Source organism: Balaenoptera physalus (assembly GCF_965194825.1).
Source record: "Balaenoptera physalus genome assembly, chromosome: 10".
NCBI lineage: Eukaryota > Metazoa > Chordata > Mammalia > Artiodactyla > Balaenopteridae > Balaenoptera > Balaenoptera physalus.
The window spans coordinates 1,731,608-1,750,111 of record NC_138889.1 but is presented as its reverse complement, the minus strand read 5'-3'; the positions used below and the strand labels follow the sequence as shown (position 1 = coordinate 1,750,111).

At 43.6% G+C, this 18,504-nt stretch overlaps 1 protein-coding gene across 5 annotated transcripts in view; it reads right to left on the bottom strand.

Annotated features, from left to right (window-relative positions):
- SPATA19 (spermatogenesis associated 19) overlaps positions 1-18,186 on the bottom strand; it is a 32,247-nt gene extending 14,061 nt beyond the window's left edge. For 2 of the 5 annotated variants that reach the window (XM_082475862.1, XM_082475863.1), the window contains exons 1-2: positions 472-7,160; positions 247-303 (exon numbers count right to left, since the gene is read on the bottom strand). In XM_082475862.1, coding sequence (XP_082331988.1) covers positions 247-303; positions 472-549 — 135 coding nt within the window. In that variant the 5' untranslated portion in view covers positions 550-7,160. Of the gene's footprint in view, positions 1-246; positions 304-471; positions 7,161-14,300; positions 14,374-14,635 lie in introns of those variants that run through there. The other 3 variants (XM_082475861.1, XM_082475860.1, XM_082475859.1) reach the window with 3 other exon arrangements.
- Between the last annotated feature and the right edge of the window lie 318 nt (positions 18,187-18,504).

The following is an 18,504-nucleotide window of genomic DNA, read 5'->3' as shown; positions in this document are numbered from 1 at the left end:
ACCCCCTCCCCTCCCGTGTGCCTGAAAAGCAGGGTGGGGCTGGTGGTGACGCCAGCCCGTCTCTGGCGAGGGGACAGCCCGGGTCCTTCCGGACATGTGGTGGATCAGACACGGCTCTAGGCAGGCTGGTGGGCAATGAGCTTGGGTTTCCTGGTTGTAGTGGGAGGGACGTCCAGCTCCCTGCACCCACTGAGGCCAGCTCTCTACAGTCTGTGGTACCCCGAGTCCCAGAGGAATCTCACTCACCTTTTTCAACCAGTGCTGTACTACAGACACAGCCTCGCTCTCCACAACTTCCACGTCCTGCAACAAAGTGGTAAGTCGATGCCCTCAGAATACAGAGAGACCCAGCCCCTCCTCCATTATCCACAGTTAGCAGTGTGAGAGCTTCTCTCCAGAAGTGCAGCAGGGGCTCAGAGGGGAAACGACACCTGACACACTTTCCACCTGGCTACCTCCAGCCCCACTTACCGAACTGACTTTCGGTGGGAAGGGGAACCCGGCACCTTTCCGGGCGAGAATGTACACAATCCATGTTGTAATTATCATCTTTGGACTTATGCCAGGCCTCCTGCGTGGCTCCCTCCTTCCACTGAAGCAGGCTGAGAACTCCTCTGGCACAGGACGTCCTCGGAGGGAGGTGCCCACCTGATTGGCTGGCCAACGATGATGTGACAATGACCTCCTTTAATCCCCAGGGTCAGAGTGGAGGTAGAAAAAAAGGTGAGGAAGTGTCCACATTAGTGATGGCCACAGCTCAGAAATGGAGGTGGGAGGTGGGCAGTCAGGATATGAACCTGAGGAAGATACAAGGGGTAAGTTACTGAATCAAAGACAGAAATTTTGGAGGGGAGGGGAGGCTTATGGCTGGTCACCCACTCTTGAGCCCTGCTAAGCAGGAAGAGATTTTATAGTCAAAAGAATAAATTTGTAACAAAATAACCTGGGCCCTCTAGACATTCGTTCAAACCATGCCACAGCTTTTCTTATTCTTCCTCTTACAAATGGGGAGAAAGGGCCTGTCCACCCAGAAAACATCAAAGATGGAGGAACAAAACTCTCAACAAGGACATTTTACTTTTGTGTCTACTTTGTTTACACAAGTAATTCAAATCACAAAAAATAATCCAAACAATAAGAGGTAAAGGGTAAAAAGTGCAAATGCCATTTCTTGTGAAGCATATTTCCTGATTTTCCCAAGTCACCCATGGTGGACTGCCTAGGTGGAAGGACAGTTAAGTGGAAATGAAAGGGGGATTCTGTTGTGACTTCACAGTTGGGGGCAAACAATTGACAGGGGCTCAGATAGCTGCTATTCCCATCTAGAACCTTCACCAGGGAAGTGAAGTTCACAATATCCTAAAGCAAATGTTTAGCTGCTCTCAAAAGTAGTTGTAGCCTAACCCTGAGACTGTTCTCAAGGTCTCAGAAATGAGGGTTGTAATCCTGTCTCCACCACTAACTTGTTATGTGATGTTGACCAAATCATTAGTCCCTCTGGTCCTAGTTTCTTTGTCTTCAAAATGAAAAGAAAAGAATAATGTCTCCAGTTTTCTTCCAGCTCTAATAGTCTATAAATGTTCTATTCTGATTCTTGTGAAGAGTATAGAAAACCTTTATCTCACTCTCCCCAACTTCCCTAAAATAGCCACTATATCTCCTCACTCTCAACAAATCATCTCAACTTTACATCTTCTCTAGGCTATGCCAAGGCAACAAACAAGTCCCCAAATGAAAGCCGAGACTCACTCTCACTCTCAAAACACAAGTTCAGGGTAGCTGTGCTCCATGTGGTGACTTAGAGATACAGGGATGAACCATCCTTTGGCTCCATGCTGTCAGGATGTGACCTCTGTGACTGCCAAGCAAAGGAAGGGAACACATGGAGGAATAAAATCACCTCTTCTGTTCCAGCCCAAAGGCTTCTTCTTAAAGCTTTTTGGCCAGTATTAGTCATATGACCCCAAACCAATGCCAAGGGAGACTGGAAGCTGTAAACCAGCAGATGAAATTACTCATCAACACCTCTGTTTCTGCTACTATCTCCTAAAAACTGTTTCCATCCTTACTGATGTAATTTTATTGTTTGAATACTTAAAACATCAATGTTATTCAAAATTTAAAACTACATGAAAAGACAAACTCAGGGAAGTTCCATCTCCTTCCGTCTCTTCAACTTTGTTCTTCAGAAGGATTTTCATAAGTTTCTAGGCTGTGCATCTGTGTTTATGTTTCCAAAATGAAACACATACATAAATCTATTCTCACATTTTATTACTATGTTATGAAATGCATACAGTAAAATATATAAATACATTCACAGCTCAGAAAAAAATTTTAAGCATGTGTGCACACACGCGCACACACACGTGTGTTTATATACACACACGCACACACATACACATGTTTAACCACCACCCAGATCAAAATATAGATCATTTCCAGCACCCCAACAGGCCCCCAGACCCACAAGGGGACCGACATTTTGACATCTATCACCATAACTGTTTTGCCTAGTATCCCACTGTATTACCATAACACAAATTATCTATCAAATTTACAACTGATGGACATTTGTGTTATATCTAGTTTGATGCTTTTTAAAGTAATGCTGCTACGAACATTCTTTTACCTATCTTTTCCTTGACATAAGCACTAAATCTTCTGTACATATACATAACAAACAGCAGAGTTGCTAGGTCATAGGCTTTACATATATTTGGTACTAGTATATAACAAAGAGCACTGGGGACTTCCCTGGTGGCACAATGGATAAGACTCTGCACTCCCAATACAGAGGGTCCAGGTTCGATCCCTCGTCAGGGAACTAGATCCCTCATGCATGCCGCAACTAAGAGTTCACATGCCACAACTAAGGAGCCCGCCTGCCGCAACTAAGGAGCCAGCGAGCCACAACTAAGGAGCCCACCTGCTGCAACTAAGACCCGGTGCAACCAAATAAATAAACAAAATATTTAAAGAATAAAAATAAAAACAAATTCTCACAAAATGTTAAAAAAAAAAAAGAGTACTGCAAGGCGGTTGTACCAACTACTGCCTGTAATAGTTACTTCATGTTTCTGCCAACACTTGTTATTGTCACTCTTTTAAAGTTTAGACAGATGATTGGAGTTATAATGCTAATCAGGAATAGTTTACTTTTCACTTAATTAAGTGATTAATGGCATTATGCATTGGAGCTATATGGTAACTCTATTTTTGAGGAACTGTCAAAATCTTTCCTAAGGGACTTCCCTGGTGGTCCGGTGGCTAAGACTCCGCGCTCCCAATGCAGGGGGCCTGGGTTCGATCCCTGGTCAGGGAACTAGATCCCACATGCTGCAACTAAGAGTTTGCATGCTGCAACTAAAGATCCTGCATGCTGCAACTAAGACCTGGTACAGCCAAATAAATAAATGTTAAAAAAAAAAAAAATCTTTCCTAAATGGCAGCATCATTTCACATTCCCTCCATAAATACATGAGAGTTCCAATTTCTCCACATCTTTGCCAGCATTGTTAGCATCTGTCACTCTGATATGAGACATTCTAGTGACTATGAAGTAGTATCCCATTGTGGTTTTGATTTGTATTTCCCTAATGATTAATGATGCCATGCATCTTTTCATGGGCTTATCGGCCATTTGTGTATCTTCTTTGGAGAAATGTATATTCAAATCCTTTGCCATTTTACAATTGACTTGTCTTTTATTGTTGAGTTGTAAGAGTTCCTTATATATTCTGTGTACAAGTGTCTTACCAGATACATGCTTAGCAAATATTTTCTCCTATTCTATGGGCTGTCTTTTCACTTTCTTGATATCATTTGAAGAACAAAGTGATCAATAAAGTCATCATTTATCACACAAAATGATGAAGTCCAATTTATCTATTTTTACTTTTGTTGCTTGTGCTTTTGGTGCCATAACTAAGGAACTGTTGCCTAGCCCATGGTCATGAAGATTTATTCCTTTGTTTCTTCTAATAGTTTAATAGCTGTAGCTTTTACATTTACGTCTTTGGTCTATTTTCAGTTATATACAGTGTGAGGTGGGGGTCCAATCTCATTCTTTTGCATGTGGAATCCAGTTGTCCTAGCACCATTCCTTGAAAAGAAGTACTTTCTCCATTGAACTGTGTTGGTACCCTTGTCAAAAATTAATTAACTATAAATGTAAGGGTTTGTTTCTGGACGGTCAATTCCTTTCCATTGATATATGTATCTATCCTTATGTCAATGCCACACTGTCTTGATTACTATAGCTTTCTAGTATGTTATGACATAGAGAAGTGTGAGTCTCCAACTTTGTTCTCTTTTTTAAGATTATTTTGGCTATTGTGAGTTCCTTGCATTTCCACATGAATTTTAGGATCAGAATTGTCAAGTTTTGCAAAAAGAAAAAAAAAGCCTGTGGCATCTTCATAGGGATTGCATTGAATCTGTGGATCAATTGGAGAGTACTGTCATCTCCACAACAATCTTCCATTCCAAGAACATGGAGTGTTTTTCTATTTATTTATATATTCTTTAATTACTTTCATCGAACTTTTGTAGTTTTCAACGTACAAGTCTTGTACTTCATTTGTTAGGTTTATCCCTAAGCATTTTATTCTTTTTAATGCTATTGTAAATGGAATTTTCTTAATTTCATTTTTGAATTTGGCATTTCTTCTATATAGAAATATAGTGGATTTTTAAGTATTAACCTTGTACATTATAACTTTGCTTAAATCATTGTTTGTAACAGTTTTTAGTGGTTTTCTTAGAATTTTCTACATACAAGATCATGTCTTCTGTGAATAGAAATAATTTTCCTTCCTTTCCAATCTGGATGCCTTTTCTTTTTCTTGCACAACTGCCCCAGCTATGCATTGTTAAATAAATGTGGAGAGAGTAGATATTCTTTTCTTGCTCCTGATTTTAAGAGAAAAGCATTGTCTTTTATCATTAAGTATGGCATTAAATGAGGGGTCTTTGTAGATGCCTTTTATCAGGTTGAAGACTTTTCCTTCCTATTCCTAGATTTTGAGTGTTTTTCTCACCAAAAAGCATTGGATCTTGCCAAATGCTTTTTCTGCATTTGAGATGATCATGTGGTTTTTGTCTTTCACTCTATTAATATCGTGTATTTTATTAATTTTTGATTTTCCGATGTTAAATGAATCTTGTACTCTTGGGATAATTCCACTTGTATATAATTCTTTTTATATGTTGCAGGATTCAGTTTGCTAGTATTTTGTTGAGGATTTTAGACCTAGATTTATAAGAGCTATTGGCCTATAGTTTTATTTTCTTGTAATGGTCTTGTCTAGTTTGGTATCAAGGTAATACTGGCCTCATAGAATGAATTGGAATATGTTCCCTTCTCTTATATTTTTGGAAAGAGATTGCAAAAGATGGATAATATTAAACATCTAAATATTTGGTATATATTTAACTTTTTAAGAAACATCAAGCTTTCTTCAAAAGAGGCTGTGACATTTTACATTCCCACCAGCAATGTATGAAAGTTTGCATTTCTCTGTATCTTCATAACACTCATATTGTCTTTTTATTTTATAAATTTATTTTTTTATTATTTTATTTTTTGGCTGCGTTGGGTCTTCGTTGCTGCGTGCAGGCTTTCTCTAGTTGCAGCGAACAGGGGCTACTCTTCGTTGCAGTGTGTGGGCTTCTCATTGCAGTGGCTTCTCTTGTTGCGGAGCACGGGCTTTAGGCGCGCGGGCTTCCGTAGTTGTGGCACTTGGGCTCAGTAGTTGTAGTGCACAGGTTTCATTGCTCTGCGGCATGTGGGATCTTCCCAGACCAGGGCTCAAACCCGTGTCCCCTACGTTGGCAGGCAGATTCTTAACCCACTGCACCACCAGGGAAATCCCTGTCTGTCTTTTTAAATCATAGCCATTCTAGTTGGTGTGTAAAGAGGTATATCATTTGGTTTTAATTTGTATTTTCCTAATCATTTATAATGTCAATAATCTTTTCATGTGTTTATTATCTACATACTTTTTTTTTTTTAATCTTTTGGCCGCACCACACGGCATGTGGGATCTTAGTTCCCTGATCAGGGATTGAACCTGCAACCCCTGCACTGGGGGTGCAGAGTCTTAACCACTGGACAATCAGGGAAGTCCCTACATATACTTTAGTTGGTGTAATATCTATTCAATTTTTTAAATTAGGTTTGTCTCTTTTTTGTTGAGTTTTAAGTTCTTTATATATTCTGAATGCAAGTCTTTTATCAAATATGATTTGCAAATGTTTTCTCCCAATCTGTGGCTAGTCTTTTCATTTTCTTAATAGTTTCTTTCTTTTTTTTTTTTTTTGAAAGGAAAAAGCTTTTACTTTTGATAAAATCAAATTCTACATTTTTGATGGAGTATGCTTCTGGTGTCATATCTATGAACTACAAGGTCATGAGGACTTTTTCCCTATGTTTTCTTCCAGAAGTTTTATAATTTTAACTCTTATATTTAGGCCTATGATCCACTTTGAGCTATTTTTTGTGTGTATAGCATGAGGAAGGATCTGAATATATCGTTTTGCATATAAATATATAATTATACCAGCATCATTTGCTGAAAAGACTATCCTTTCCTCCCACTAAACTGCCTTGGCAGCTTTGCTGGAAATTCAATTGACCATAAGAGTTTATTTCTGTATCTCAATTTTGTTCCATTGACCTACATGCCTAGCCTTACACTAGTACCACACTGTCTAGATAATTATAGCTTTATAGTAAGTTTTCAGACAAAGTAGTATAAGTTCTCTTTTTTTTTTTTTCCTGGCTATCCTAGGTCCTTTGAATTTCCATGTAGAATTTAAAATTAGCTTGCCAATTACTTTTTTAAAAAATACTGTTGGAGGGCTTCCCTGGTGGCGCAGTGGTTGAGAGTCTGCCTGCCAATGCAGGGGACACGGGTTCGAGCCCTGGTCTGGGAGGATCCCACATGCCGCGGAGCGACTGAGCCCGTGAGCCACGGTTGCTGAGCCTGCGCGTCTGGAGCCTGTGCTCCGCAAAGAGAGGGGCCGCGATGGTGAGAGGCCCGCGCACCGCGATGAAGAGTGGCCCCCGCTTGCCGCAGCTAGAGAAAGCCCTCGCACAGAAACGAGGACCCAACACAGCCATAAATAAATAAAATAAATAAATTTAAAAAAAAAAAAAAAAATACTGTTGGAATTTCGATAGGCATTGTTTTGAAGCTATAAATCAATTTTTTCTAAGTTGTCTAGTTTGTTGGCACAAAGCTGTTCATAGTATTCTCACAGAGCCTTTTTAATACCATGGGGTCAATGGTGATGTTCCTTCTTTCAATTCTGATTTTGGCAATTTGTGTCTTCTCTCTTTTTTCCTGCTCATCATAGCTAAGTATTTGTGTTTACTATTGTTGTTAATCTTCTTGAAGACCACCTTTTGCTTACATTGCTTTTCCCTATTTTTTTTCCTCTGTTATTTTTTGGTTTTCTATTTCACTGATGTCTAATGCAATCTTCATTTTCCCCCCTTGTGTTTGCTTTGGGAATAAATTCTGTTTCTAGAATGCAATGGAGAAATTCTGCCTGAGTTTCCAATCTGTGGGCCTGCCCTGCAGATCGTGGACTTGCCAGCCTCCACAATCACGAGTCAATTCCTTAAAATAAGTCCCGTAGGTAGAGAGACAGGTAAATAGATGATATAGGTACAAAGATGACATAGCTATCCTATTGACTGTTTCTCTAGAGAAGCCTGAATAATACGGACTTTAGTACCAAGAATAGTTCTAGAAGAACAGAATTCTAAGGATGTTTTCTGAATTGGCTCTGGGGTTTCTGGAATTCGTTCTCCAGAAAGCATTTTCCATAACAAGATGTGGTAATAGAGATATTCATAATATAAATATTGGATCCTCCTAATCAAATACTTACAAGAGGTAAGGTTCTAGGTGACTTTGAATTCGATACTTTAGAACATTTCTGTCTAACAAGTATAATAAGTTTGACTGGCTGCGCCTAATTACAGTAGACAAAGTGGGGCAAGAAAAGGATGAGCTTAGGGATTCAGATTCCCAGTTTAAGCACTGCATAAATGACCTGCAAGTTTCAATAGCTTCCCTGAAAGAAACCTTTATCTCCTGTCACAGTGCTGAGATTACCTTAAACCAAACCCACAGTCTCATCTTGCAAGTGGCTAAATTACAACACAAGTTGAATTTCCAACCTCACGAGGTGCCTGCTGGTACCGTGAAGGTATTGATTGAGAAGTAATGGGATCCTGAAGACTGGAATGGGGACGTATGTGCAGATCCTGATGAAGCTGGGGATACTGAACCCTGACATTCTGCTGAGTCTTCTTTGCCAGCAGAAGCAGTGCTTTCACCAAGTTTGAAGAGATTAATCCTGCTTTGCCTCAGGAAACTGTAATGGCCTAACCCAAGATACTTGCCTTGCAAGACACTGTTGATTCTCCGCAGGACCCGTCCCCACTACCCCTCTTGGCTTTTACATTTATAATTGCACTCAGTGGTCCTTAACAGGTGAGGGACAAAGTGTGTCCCACGAGGAGCTGCACTACACTCTCAAAGAACAACGTGATTTTTCCAACTTCTACATATATAAATCTGGGGAGAGTGTGTGGGTGAATATTAAGGGTCTAAGATAATGGTGGAAGGAACCTAAAGTCAGATCTGGACCAATTTATTGATGTGGGTCCACTGAGCAGATTCTCATTTAATATTACAGCTTGAGGAGTTAGAAAGCGTTCTAACAGTTTGTTTGGTTGAAACATGGACCAGCAGGTGACCTACACTCAATGAATTTGAAATGCCAGAATTGCTTTGGTGTGCTTTAGAGAAAGGTATCCAAAGGTTTAGGGAGGTTGGAATGCTCAAGTGTACTTATCGTGTAAGACATGCTCACCCACCCTTGGGGATCCAGAGGACACACCTTTCACCATCACTGTGAGGAATAAATCTGAGGGGAGCTCCAGCATCCTCGAAGAGCTCAGAGGTCACACTTCTCTGTAGGTCAGAAATTACAGTGGCAACTGCTGCCACTGAATTGGGGGGATCTAAATGCAATGGGGTACTTGGATCCTGAGTAGCAGGGGCCAAGTGGCAACACTTAATCATCAGAGGCAAGGTGGGCATGATTACTGTAATGGACAGCTGAGTGAAAGCAGTAATAAAAAGTCTTGACTTACAGAGACCTATGGTGTTGGCTAGTTGCTCATGGTATCCTTAGATGTGAAATAGATGGGCGGTCCACTAAATTCTTGCTTGATCTATTTAAGTGGGAGAATTTTAGGTCAAGTGAACAGAAATCAACTTGAATCATAAAAACAGAGCCATGGCCCTTTGACCAATTCTGATTTGAGCCAGTGTACAGACCCAGAACTCCTTGAATTACGGAGAGGCCAGATCCCCTTGAGGAAGGACCCTACTACACTACGAAACATGCCTACTGTTAACCTTTCTCCTGGCCCCCCTCAAAGGGACTTACAGCCTTTTACCAGGGTGACTGTGCCTGGATGGAAAGAAGTTAAACTTTTCGGGGATTACTGCACCCTGACTCTGAACTCATACTAATTCTAGGAGACCCAGAAAGTTACTGTGGTCCCTGAGTCAGAGTCAGGGCTTACGCAGGTCAGGTGGTCAGTGGAGTTTTAGCTCACGTCTATTTCACAGTGGGTCCAGTGAGTCCCTGAACCCATTCTGTGGTTATTTCTCTACTTCCGGAATGCAAAATGACAGTAGACATAATGAACAACTGGAACAATCCCCACACTGCTTTCCTAACCTGCAGAGTGAAAGCTATTACGGTAGGAAAGGTCAAGTGAAAGCCACTAGAACTGCCTCTACCTAGGAAAACAGTAAACCAAAAGCAATGCCACATTCCTGGAGGAACTGCAGAGATCAATGCCTCCCCGAAGGACCTGAAAGGTGCAGGAGCAGTGATTCCCACCACATCCCCATTCAACTTGCCTATTTGGTCTGTGCAGAAGACAGATGGATCTTGGAGATTGGCAGTGAATTACTGTAAAGTTAACCAGGTGGGGACTCCAACTCAGTTGCTGTTCCAGATGTGGTTTCACTGCTTGAGCAAATTAACACATTCCCTTGTACCAGATATGTAGAAATTTATCTGGCAAGCACTTTTTTCCCAGTGCCTGTTAGTGAAAACCCACAGAAGTAGCTCTGCCACTTAGGCCATGTGACCCAGTAGTTCAATGGTGCTTGAACTATCAGTGGCACATAGGGATGCTATCTGGAACCTTTGGCAGCCCCTACAGGTAAGTCACAGCGGGAACCATTAGGATTTGGCAGCAAAGCTCTGCCATTGTCTATGGACAGCTACTCTCCTTTTGATATACTGCTTTTGATTTGCTATTGGGCCCCAGTAGAGACTGAATGCTTAACCATGGACCACCAAGTTACCACGTGACCTGAGCTCCTCAGGAACTGGGTGTTGTCTGACCCACCAAGCCATAAAGTTGGGCATGCACAGCAGCACCCCGTCAGTAAATGGAAGTGATATCACTGAGATCAGGCCCAGGCAGGCCCTGAAGGCACAAAAGAGTTACGTGGCCCAAATGTCCATGGTCCCCACTCCTGCCACATTGCCTTCTCTCCCAGTCTGCACCAATGGCCTCCTGGGGAGCTCCCTACGATCAGTCGACAGAGGGAGAGAAGACAGGCCTGATTCACACATGATTCTGCAGGATACGCAGGCACCACCTGAAAGTGGGCAGCTGCAGCACTGCAGCCCTCTCCAGGAGAACACGGTGAAGGGAGATCCTCCCAGAGGGAGAACTTGGAGCAGTGCACCTGGTCGTGCACTTTGCTTGGAAGGACAAGTGGCCAGACCTGCAGCTGTATACTAATTCATGGGCTGGGGGCAATGGTTTGGCTGGTCAGGGACTTGGAAGGAACATAATTGGAAAACTGGTGACAAGGAGGTCTGGGGAAGAGGTATACGGATAGACCTCTCGGAACGGGCAAAACACATGAAGACATTTGTGTCCTATGTGACTGCTCACCAAAGGGTGACCTCAGTGGAGGAGAATTTTATTAATCAAGAGAACAAGATGACCCGTCCTGTGGCTCCCAGGCAGCCTCTTTTCTCAGCCACCCCTGTCATTGCCCAATGGACTCATGAACAAAGGGGCTCTGGTGGCAGGGATAGAGGTGATACATGGGCTCAGCAACATGGACTTAACTCGTCAAGGCCGACCTGGCTACAGCCACTGCTGAGTTCCCAGTCTACCAGCAGCAGAAACCAACACTGAGCCCCTGCCATAGTACCATTCCCTGGGGCGAGCAGGCAGCTACCGGACAGCAGGTTGATTACACTGGCCTACGTCCATTATGTAAGGGACAATATTTCGTTCTTACTGGAATAGACACTCACTCTGGTTGTGGATTTGCCTTCCCTCCACACAATGCTTCTGCCAAAGTACCATCAGTGAACTTACTGGATGCCTTATCTACTCTCACAGTGCTCTACACAGCACTGCTTCTGATCGAGGAACGTTACGGCACTTGCAGTGCAGCCATGGCCTATTCTAGCACTCATCTCACCACACTCCCTTCCATCCTGTAGCAGCTGACTTGCTAGAACAGCGGAACGGCCTTTTGGAGACTCAACTACAACACCATCAAGGTGGCAACACCTTGCAGAACTGGGACAATGTTCTCCAAGAAGCGGTACATGTCCTACACCAATATCCAGTGTATCGTTATTCCTCCCATAATCAGGGTTCAGGGGTCCAGGAATCAAGGGGTGGAAAAACGGCAGTGGCACCATACACTATTACCCCTAGTGACCCACCAGCAAAGTTTTTTCTTCCTGTCCCCACGATCTTATGCCCTTCTGGTCCAGAGACCTTAGTTCCAAAGGGAGGGCAGCTTTCACCGGGAAACAGAAGGACTCCATGGAAATGGTACCTAATACTGTTGCCCGGCCACCTTGGGCTCCTCATGTGCCTCTGAATCAAGAGACCAAGCAGGGAGTTATCCTACTGCCTGGGGTGAGGAAGAGTATGATGGAGCGCAGCAGAGCCACCACAGTGTCTCTGAGCACCGTCATGGCCTGTGGCTAAGGTCGTGGAAAACTGCAACAGCCCAGTTCAGGCAGAAACTATTAATGGCCCAGACCCTGTTATTAATTTACCAACGATGTCCTTTATATTACGCTTCTGTTTCACGCTTAAGAAAATAAATCCTACCCCAAGGCCATGAAGACAGCCTCAGGTCTTTTCCTAGAAGCTTTCATACTGATACCTATGTCCGTGTCAAATTCGTCTTGCGTGATGTGTGATGACTTAGAATCACGCAGTGCTACCACAGAACGTGTCTACCGAAAACCCGTGACGTGAGTGGACCCGAACACTTTGCACCCAACCTGCTCAGGTTCAACTGCACGTACACAGCAGTGCCACGGAGCCGGGCGGCATGAGCATGGTGCCCGCCCGCCCAAGGCCCCGCGAAGGGTTACCTTCAGCCTCCGGTGCCCTCGCCCTCAGGGACAGCTGTGACCAGACGGGGGGAGCCCTCTCGCCCAGGAAGACCAGGCTCCTGCGCCCTAGAGCTGGTGGTCGCTGAAAGACTCTTTCTTCACTGGTTACCTCCTGGGCGTAAGAGTGGGGCCACCAGACCCAGGTGGTAGAGAGGTGGCCGCTGGTAGCACCCATGAAACCGAGGCCAGACTAAACGCCCCAGTCGTAACGCCACCAATGTCGTAAACCTGGGGTCCACACGTAAACACACTCAGTAGTAAACCAGGCCCAGACATGAACCCACCAAATCATGAACCACGCCCAGAGATAAACCACGGGTCCAGACGTAAACCGCCCCAGTCGTAAGCCAGAACCAGACGTAAACCTGGGGCCCTGCCGTAAACCTGGGGCTCAGACGTAAACCGCCCCCAGTTGTAAGCCGGGCCCAGACGTAAACCTTGGGCACAGATGCACCCCGCCCCCAGTCGTAAACCCGGCCCAGCAGTAAACCTGGGGCCCTGCCATAAACTTGGGGCCCAGATGTAAACCATCCCCAGTCGCAACCCCCCTGAGTCGTAAACCCGGTGTAGCGGCAAACCTGGGGCCCTGCCCTAAACCTGGGGCTCAAACGTAAACTGTCCCCAGTCGCAAGCCGGGCCCAGAAGTAAACCTGGGGCCCAGACGTAAACCGTCCCCAGCCGCAAGCCCGACCCAGACATAAACCTGGGACCCAGATGCAACCCACCTGAGTCGTAAACCCGGCCCAGCGATAAACCTGGAGCCCAGACGTAAACTGTCCCCAGACGTAAGCCAGGCCCAGACGAAAACCTGAGGCCCAGCGGTAAACCTGGGGCTCAGACGTAAACCGTCCCCAGTCGCAAGCCGGGCCCAGACGTAAACCTGGGGCCCTGCCCTAAACCTGGGGCTCAAACGTAAACTGTCCCCAGTGGCAAGCCGAGCCCAGAAGTAAACCTGGGGCCCAGATGCAACCCACCTGAGTCGTAAACCCGGCCCAGCGGCAAACCTGGGGCCCTGCCGTAAACGTGGGGCCCAGACGTAAACCTGGTGCCCAGATGCACACCCCCGCCCCGAGTCGTAAACCCGGCCCAGCGGCAAACCTCGGGCCCTGCCGTAAACCTGGGGCTCAGACGTAAACCGTCCCTAGTCGTAAGCCGGGCCCCGACGTAAACCGGGCCGAGACGTAAACCTGGGGCCCAGAGGCAACCCCCCTGAGTCGTAAACCCGGTCTAGCTGCAAACCTGGGGTCCTGCCCTAAACCTGGGGCTCAAACGTAAACTGTCCTCAGTCGCAAGCCGGGCCCAGAAGTAAACCTGGGGCCCAGATGCAACCCCCCTGAGTCGTAAACCCGGCCCAGCGGTAAACCTGGGGCCCAGACGTAAACCGCTCCCAGTCGTAAGCCGGGCCCAGATGCACGCCCCCGCCCCGAGTCGTAAACCCGGCCCAGCGGCAAACCTCGGGCCCTGCCGTAAACCTGGGGCTCAAACGTAAACCGTCCCCAGTCGTAAGCCGGGCCCAGACGTAAACCTGGGGCTCAGATGTAAATCGGGCCGAGACGTAAACCTGGGGCCCAGAGGCAACCCCCCTGAACCGTAAACCCGGTCTAGCGGCAAACCTGGCGTCCTGCCCTAAACCTGAGGATCAAACGTAAACTGTCCCCAGTCGCAAGCCGGGCCCAGAAGTAAACCTGGGGCCCAGATGCAACCCCCCTGAGTCGTAAACCCGGCCCAGCGGTAAACCTGGGGCCCAGACGTAAACCGTCCCCAGTCGTAAGCCGGGCCCAGACATAAACCTGGGGTCCAGATGCACCCACCTGAGTCATAAACCCGGCCCAGCGGTAAACCTCGTGCCCTGCCGTAGACCTGGGGCCCAGACCTAAACCGCCCCCAGTCGTAAATCCGGCCCAGCAGTAAACCTGGGGCCCAGACGTAAACCGCCCCCAGTCGTAAACCCGGCCCAGCAGTAAACCTGGGGCCCAGGCGTAACCTCCCCACCCCCACTTAACGCAGAAGCCGGACACCGGCCAAACCCCCCACCCCGCCCCTGGAGCTGCTCTCCGCTCCCGTGAGGGGACCGCGCCGTCAGATCCTGAGCACCCAGCGACCCCTGGGTCAGACCCAACGCCGACCCCTCAGGCGACTCCGTTACCCTGAGGAGCCTCTGACAGGACGCCCGGCCGTCAGGCGACTCCGTGACAGGACGGCCGCCTGATGGGGAGTGTGCACCGCCCTCAGGTGGGTCTGCGGTTGGAACCCTCGCTTCTCGGGTGCGGTCCCTCCCGACGGGGGCGGGGAGGGGGGTGTTGATGGTGAGACCGCCGCCCTCCCGCCCGACCCGGGCCGCTCGGCCAGGCGCCTGGGAGGCCTCGCCGGGTCCGGGCAGCTCCGGGGGCTGGTCCGCGGCACCGGAAGCCCCGTGACCATTTCATGGTGTCTCTGGTTTTTCGGTTTTGGTATTTTTGGTGCTGAAGATTTTCTGTGTGTGTGTCATCTAGCTTTTCTCTTACGCTGAATTATGAAATATGTTTAGGAGGATTTTTTTAATCTGAGATTACAGCACACTTTCTGCTAGTTCTTTTATGATTTTATTTACCTCATAGGTTGTTTCTAGACTCAGAATTATTTTGGTTAAAGATATGAATTATCCAAATTTAGGTTTTTCTAGGTGGCTGTACAGCCCTAGTTCCTGAAGTATCAGTCGTTCCCCGCTGATTCGTCCGTCTGTTTGCGTCTCTGCTGACAATTATTTGGGGTGTACACAGAGCGTGAACTGCTAGGTCGTTTTCGGATTCTGCGTTACACGTTTTGAGGGGCTGCTTTCTGCAGTGGCCGCACTGGTTTATATTCCCCCACGCAGTGCCTGAAGGGTCCAGTTTCTCCACATCCTCATGGACACCTTATTCTATACTTATTTCCTTAGATTTTTATTTATTTTTGTTGTTATAGCTGTCTTACTGACGTGGTATGTCATTGTGGCTTTGAATTGCATTTCTCTAATGACTAACCATATTGAGCATCTTTTCATGTATTTATTAGCCATTTGTATATCTTTGGGTAAGTGCTTATTACAGTCCAAATTTTAATTGGGTCATCTCTCTTTGTTATTGAAGTGTAAGAGTTCTTTATATATTCAGAGTACAAACCCCTTTTACATACGCTATTTGCAAAAAATATTCTCCCATTCTCTGATTGTCTTTTCACTTTTTTGATCATGTCCTTTAAAGCACAGAGGTTTTCAATTTTAAAGTCAAAATTCCTATTTTTTTCTTTTGTTACTCACGCTTTGGGTGTCATAGCTAGGAATTCATTGCCAAACCTAAAGTCTTGACGATTTACTCCTAAGTTTCTTCCAGAAGTTCAGTAGTTTTAGCTTTTATATTTAGGTTATTAATTCATTTTAAGATGATTTTTGTATGTGGTTGATGTAGGGGGCCCACTGTCATTCTTTTGCATGCGGATATCCAGTTATCCCAACACTGTCTCTCAGAGAGACTATTCATACCCGTTGACTGGTATTGCCATACTTGTCAAGAATCAATTGGCCATGGATGTCTGGGTTTATTTTTGAAATCTCAATTCTATTTCATTGGACTAGGGTATCTATTCTTATGGCAATACCATATTCATTTTTTATTACCGTAACCAGCCTTTGATTAATTTCCAGAGTTCTCAAAGTGTTGATTATGAAAATTTTTGCCATTTTTTTGTTGCTTTTTTGAAGGTGCAAATTTTGAGAGGTCATTATACTCCCATCCTCATGGATGACCAGTTTGTGTTCGTTTTTGCAAATATGTGCAAAATTGTTCAATAGTCATTGTGTATTTCAAACTTCATCATTATAAGAGTATTCATTTCTCTCTCTCTCTCATTTTCTTTTTCCGTCCCTAAATAAAAGTTTGTCTGATATTCAAGTAGTAACTCTGGCTTTTTTATTTTTTTGGTTGCAATGATTTGTGATGTCTTTTAACATCATTTTATTTTATTTTAATTTTGAACTTGGAAGCTAACTGCAATTGGAGACATCCCATCCTATTTGTAAAACATTTTATTTTGCAGTATAATATACATAGAAGAGCAAATATCCTAGAAGTATGCCTTTCAAAGAACTTTCACAATCTTGACACATCTGTGTAAATAGCATCCAGCTCAAGGAAAATAACATTACCCAAACCTCAAAAATCTGCTCACATTTCCCTTCAGTTGTTTCTACCCTTTAAGGGTAACCTTTATCTTGACTTCTAATAGTATAGATTAGCTTTGCGGGTTTTTTTCTTTTTTTGTGTACTGTATGTAAATTATGTATTTACTCTGCGTTTTCTTTTGTGTGACTTATTTTGCTTAACTTTATATTTGGTTGTTTCTCTCATTGCTGTGTGATGTTGTAGACCATTCATTCACATTCTGAATATTATTCTGTTATGTTAACTATACCATGATTATCCAGTCTTCTGTTGAAGGGCACTTGAGTAGTTGACATTTTATGGATATGAGGAATAGTGCTGCTAGGAACATGCTGGTCTGTCTCATGGTGCATATATGTTTGGGTACATATTTATTAAGTGTAATCTAAAAGTGAGATTACTGTGTACGAGTATGGGTATGTTCAGTTTTAGTAGGCGCAGGCAAAGAGTTTTCCAGCAGTATTTCCAGTTCATTCATATGAACTCTATAATACTTAGCATTTTAATCTTTTTATAAATTTTAGCCACTCTGGTGGTGTTATGGTTCACTGTGTTTTTCATTTGCATTCCTCTAATCAAGTTGAGCGCCTTTCATGTGCATATTTTCCGTTTGCATACATTTTTTCAATTGCCTTTACAAGTCTTCTGCCCAGTGTACTACTGAATTTTCTGTTTCCCGTAGTGATTTCTAGGAATTCTTTATGTATTGCGGATGTGAGTCTTTTGTTGGTTGTATGTATATATTACAAATGTCTTCTCACACTTTGGGTGTTTGTTATGTTCTAATAAACAAAAGTTCTTAACTTTGAAAAAAAGATTCATTTATCTTTTCCATTCATATAATCCTTATCCACTGAATGGGAGTAATGCCTTTGTCATAAACAGATGGCAGTGCATTGTAGAGCTATTTCTGGGTTCTCTTTTCTATTCTATTAATCTGTCTCTTTTTTTTGGCATCAATAGCACTCTTCCTTAATTTTTATTTTATCTTTGGTCTTGGTATCTAGTCATATAAATCCTCCTGCTTTTTTATTCTTTTTCATGATCATCGTGGCTATTCTAGGTCTTTTGCATTTCCATGTATATATTTAGAATCAAATTGGCAATTACCATAAAAAAAAACTTCTGGAATTCTGATTAGTATTTTATTGATTCTGTAGCTCAACTTGGAGAGAAATGATATATTTTTAAAGAGATTCCCGTTCTTGAACATGCTATATCTTTCCATTTTTTTTTCATTCTACCAATGTTTTATAGTTTTCAGTGTACAGAGTTTGCATATCTCACTAGATTTATCCCTAGATAGTTGATATTTTAGTTCTACTTTCAACTTATTTTCTTATTTCAGTTCCATTCTATTTCAACTGCTTAGTGAATAATAAACAGATTTTTTAATATTGTCCATGTATCCAGTAACCTTGTGAAATTCACTTATTAATAATGGTTATTTATAGATTCTTTTGGTTTGTCAGTGTTATTAATCTTTTCAAATAACTATCCTTTGTTGATTGTCGTGTGTGTGTGTTCAATCTCAATAATGTCTACACTTATTACTTGTTTCTATGTTCTTTGGATTTAGTTTATTGTTATTGTTTTAGTTTTTTGAGATGGTATTATCACTGATTGTCAGCTATTTTTGTTTTCTAATATATGCATTTAGAACTAAAAATTGTTCTCAGAACATTGCTTTAGTTGACAATAATGATATTTTCAATAACAACCAACCCAAAATATTTTCTGACTTACATTGGGGTTTCTTCTTTGACCTTTACTTTATGTAGAATTGTGTTCCTTAACTGAAAAGCTTTTGGTGATATTCTAGTTATTAATTTATAAA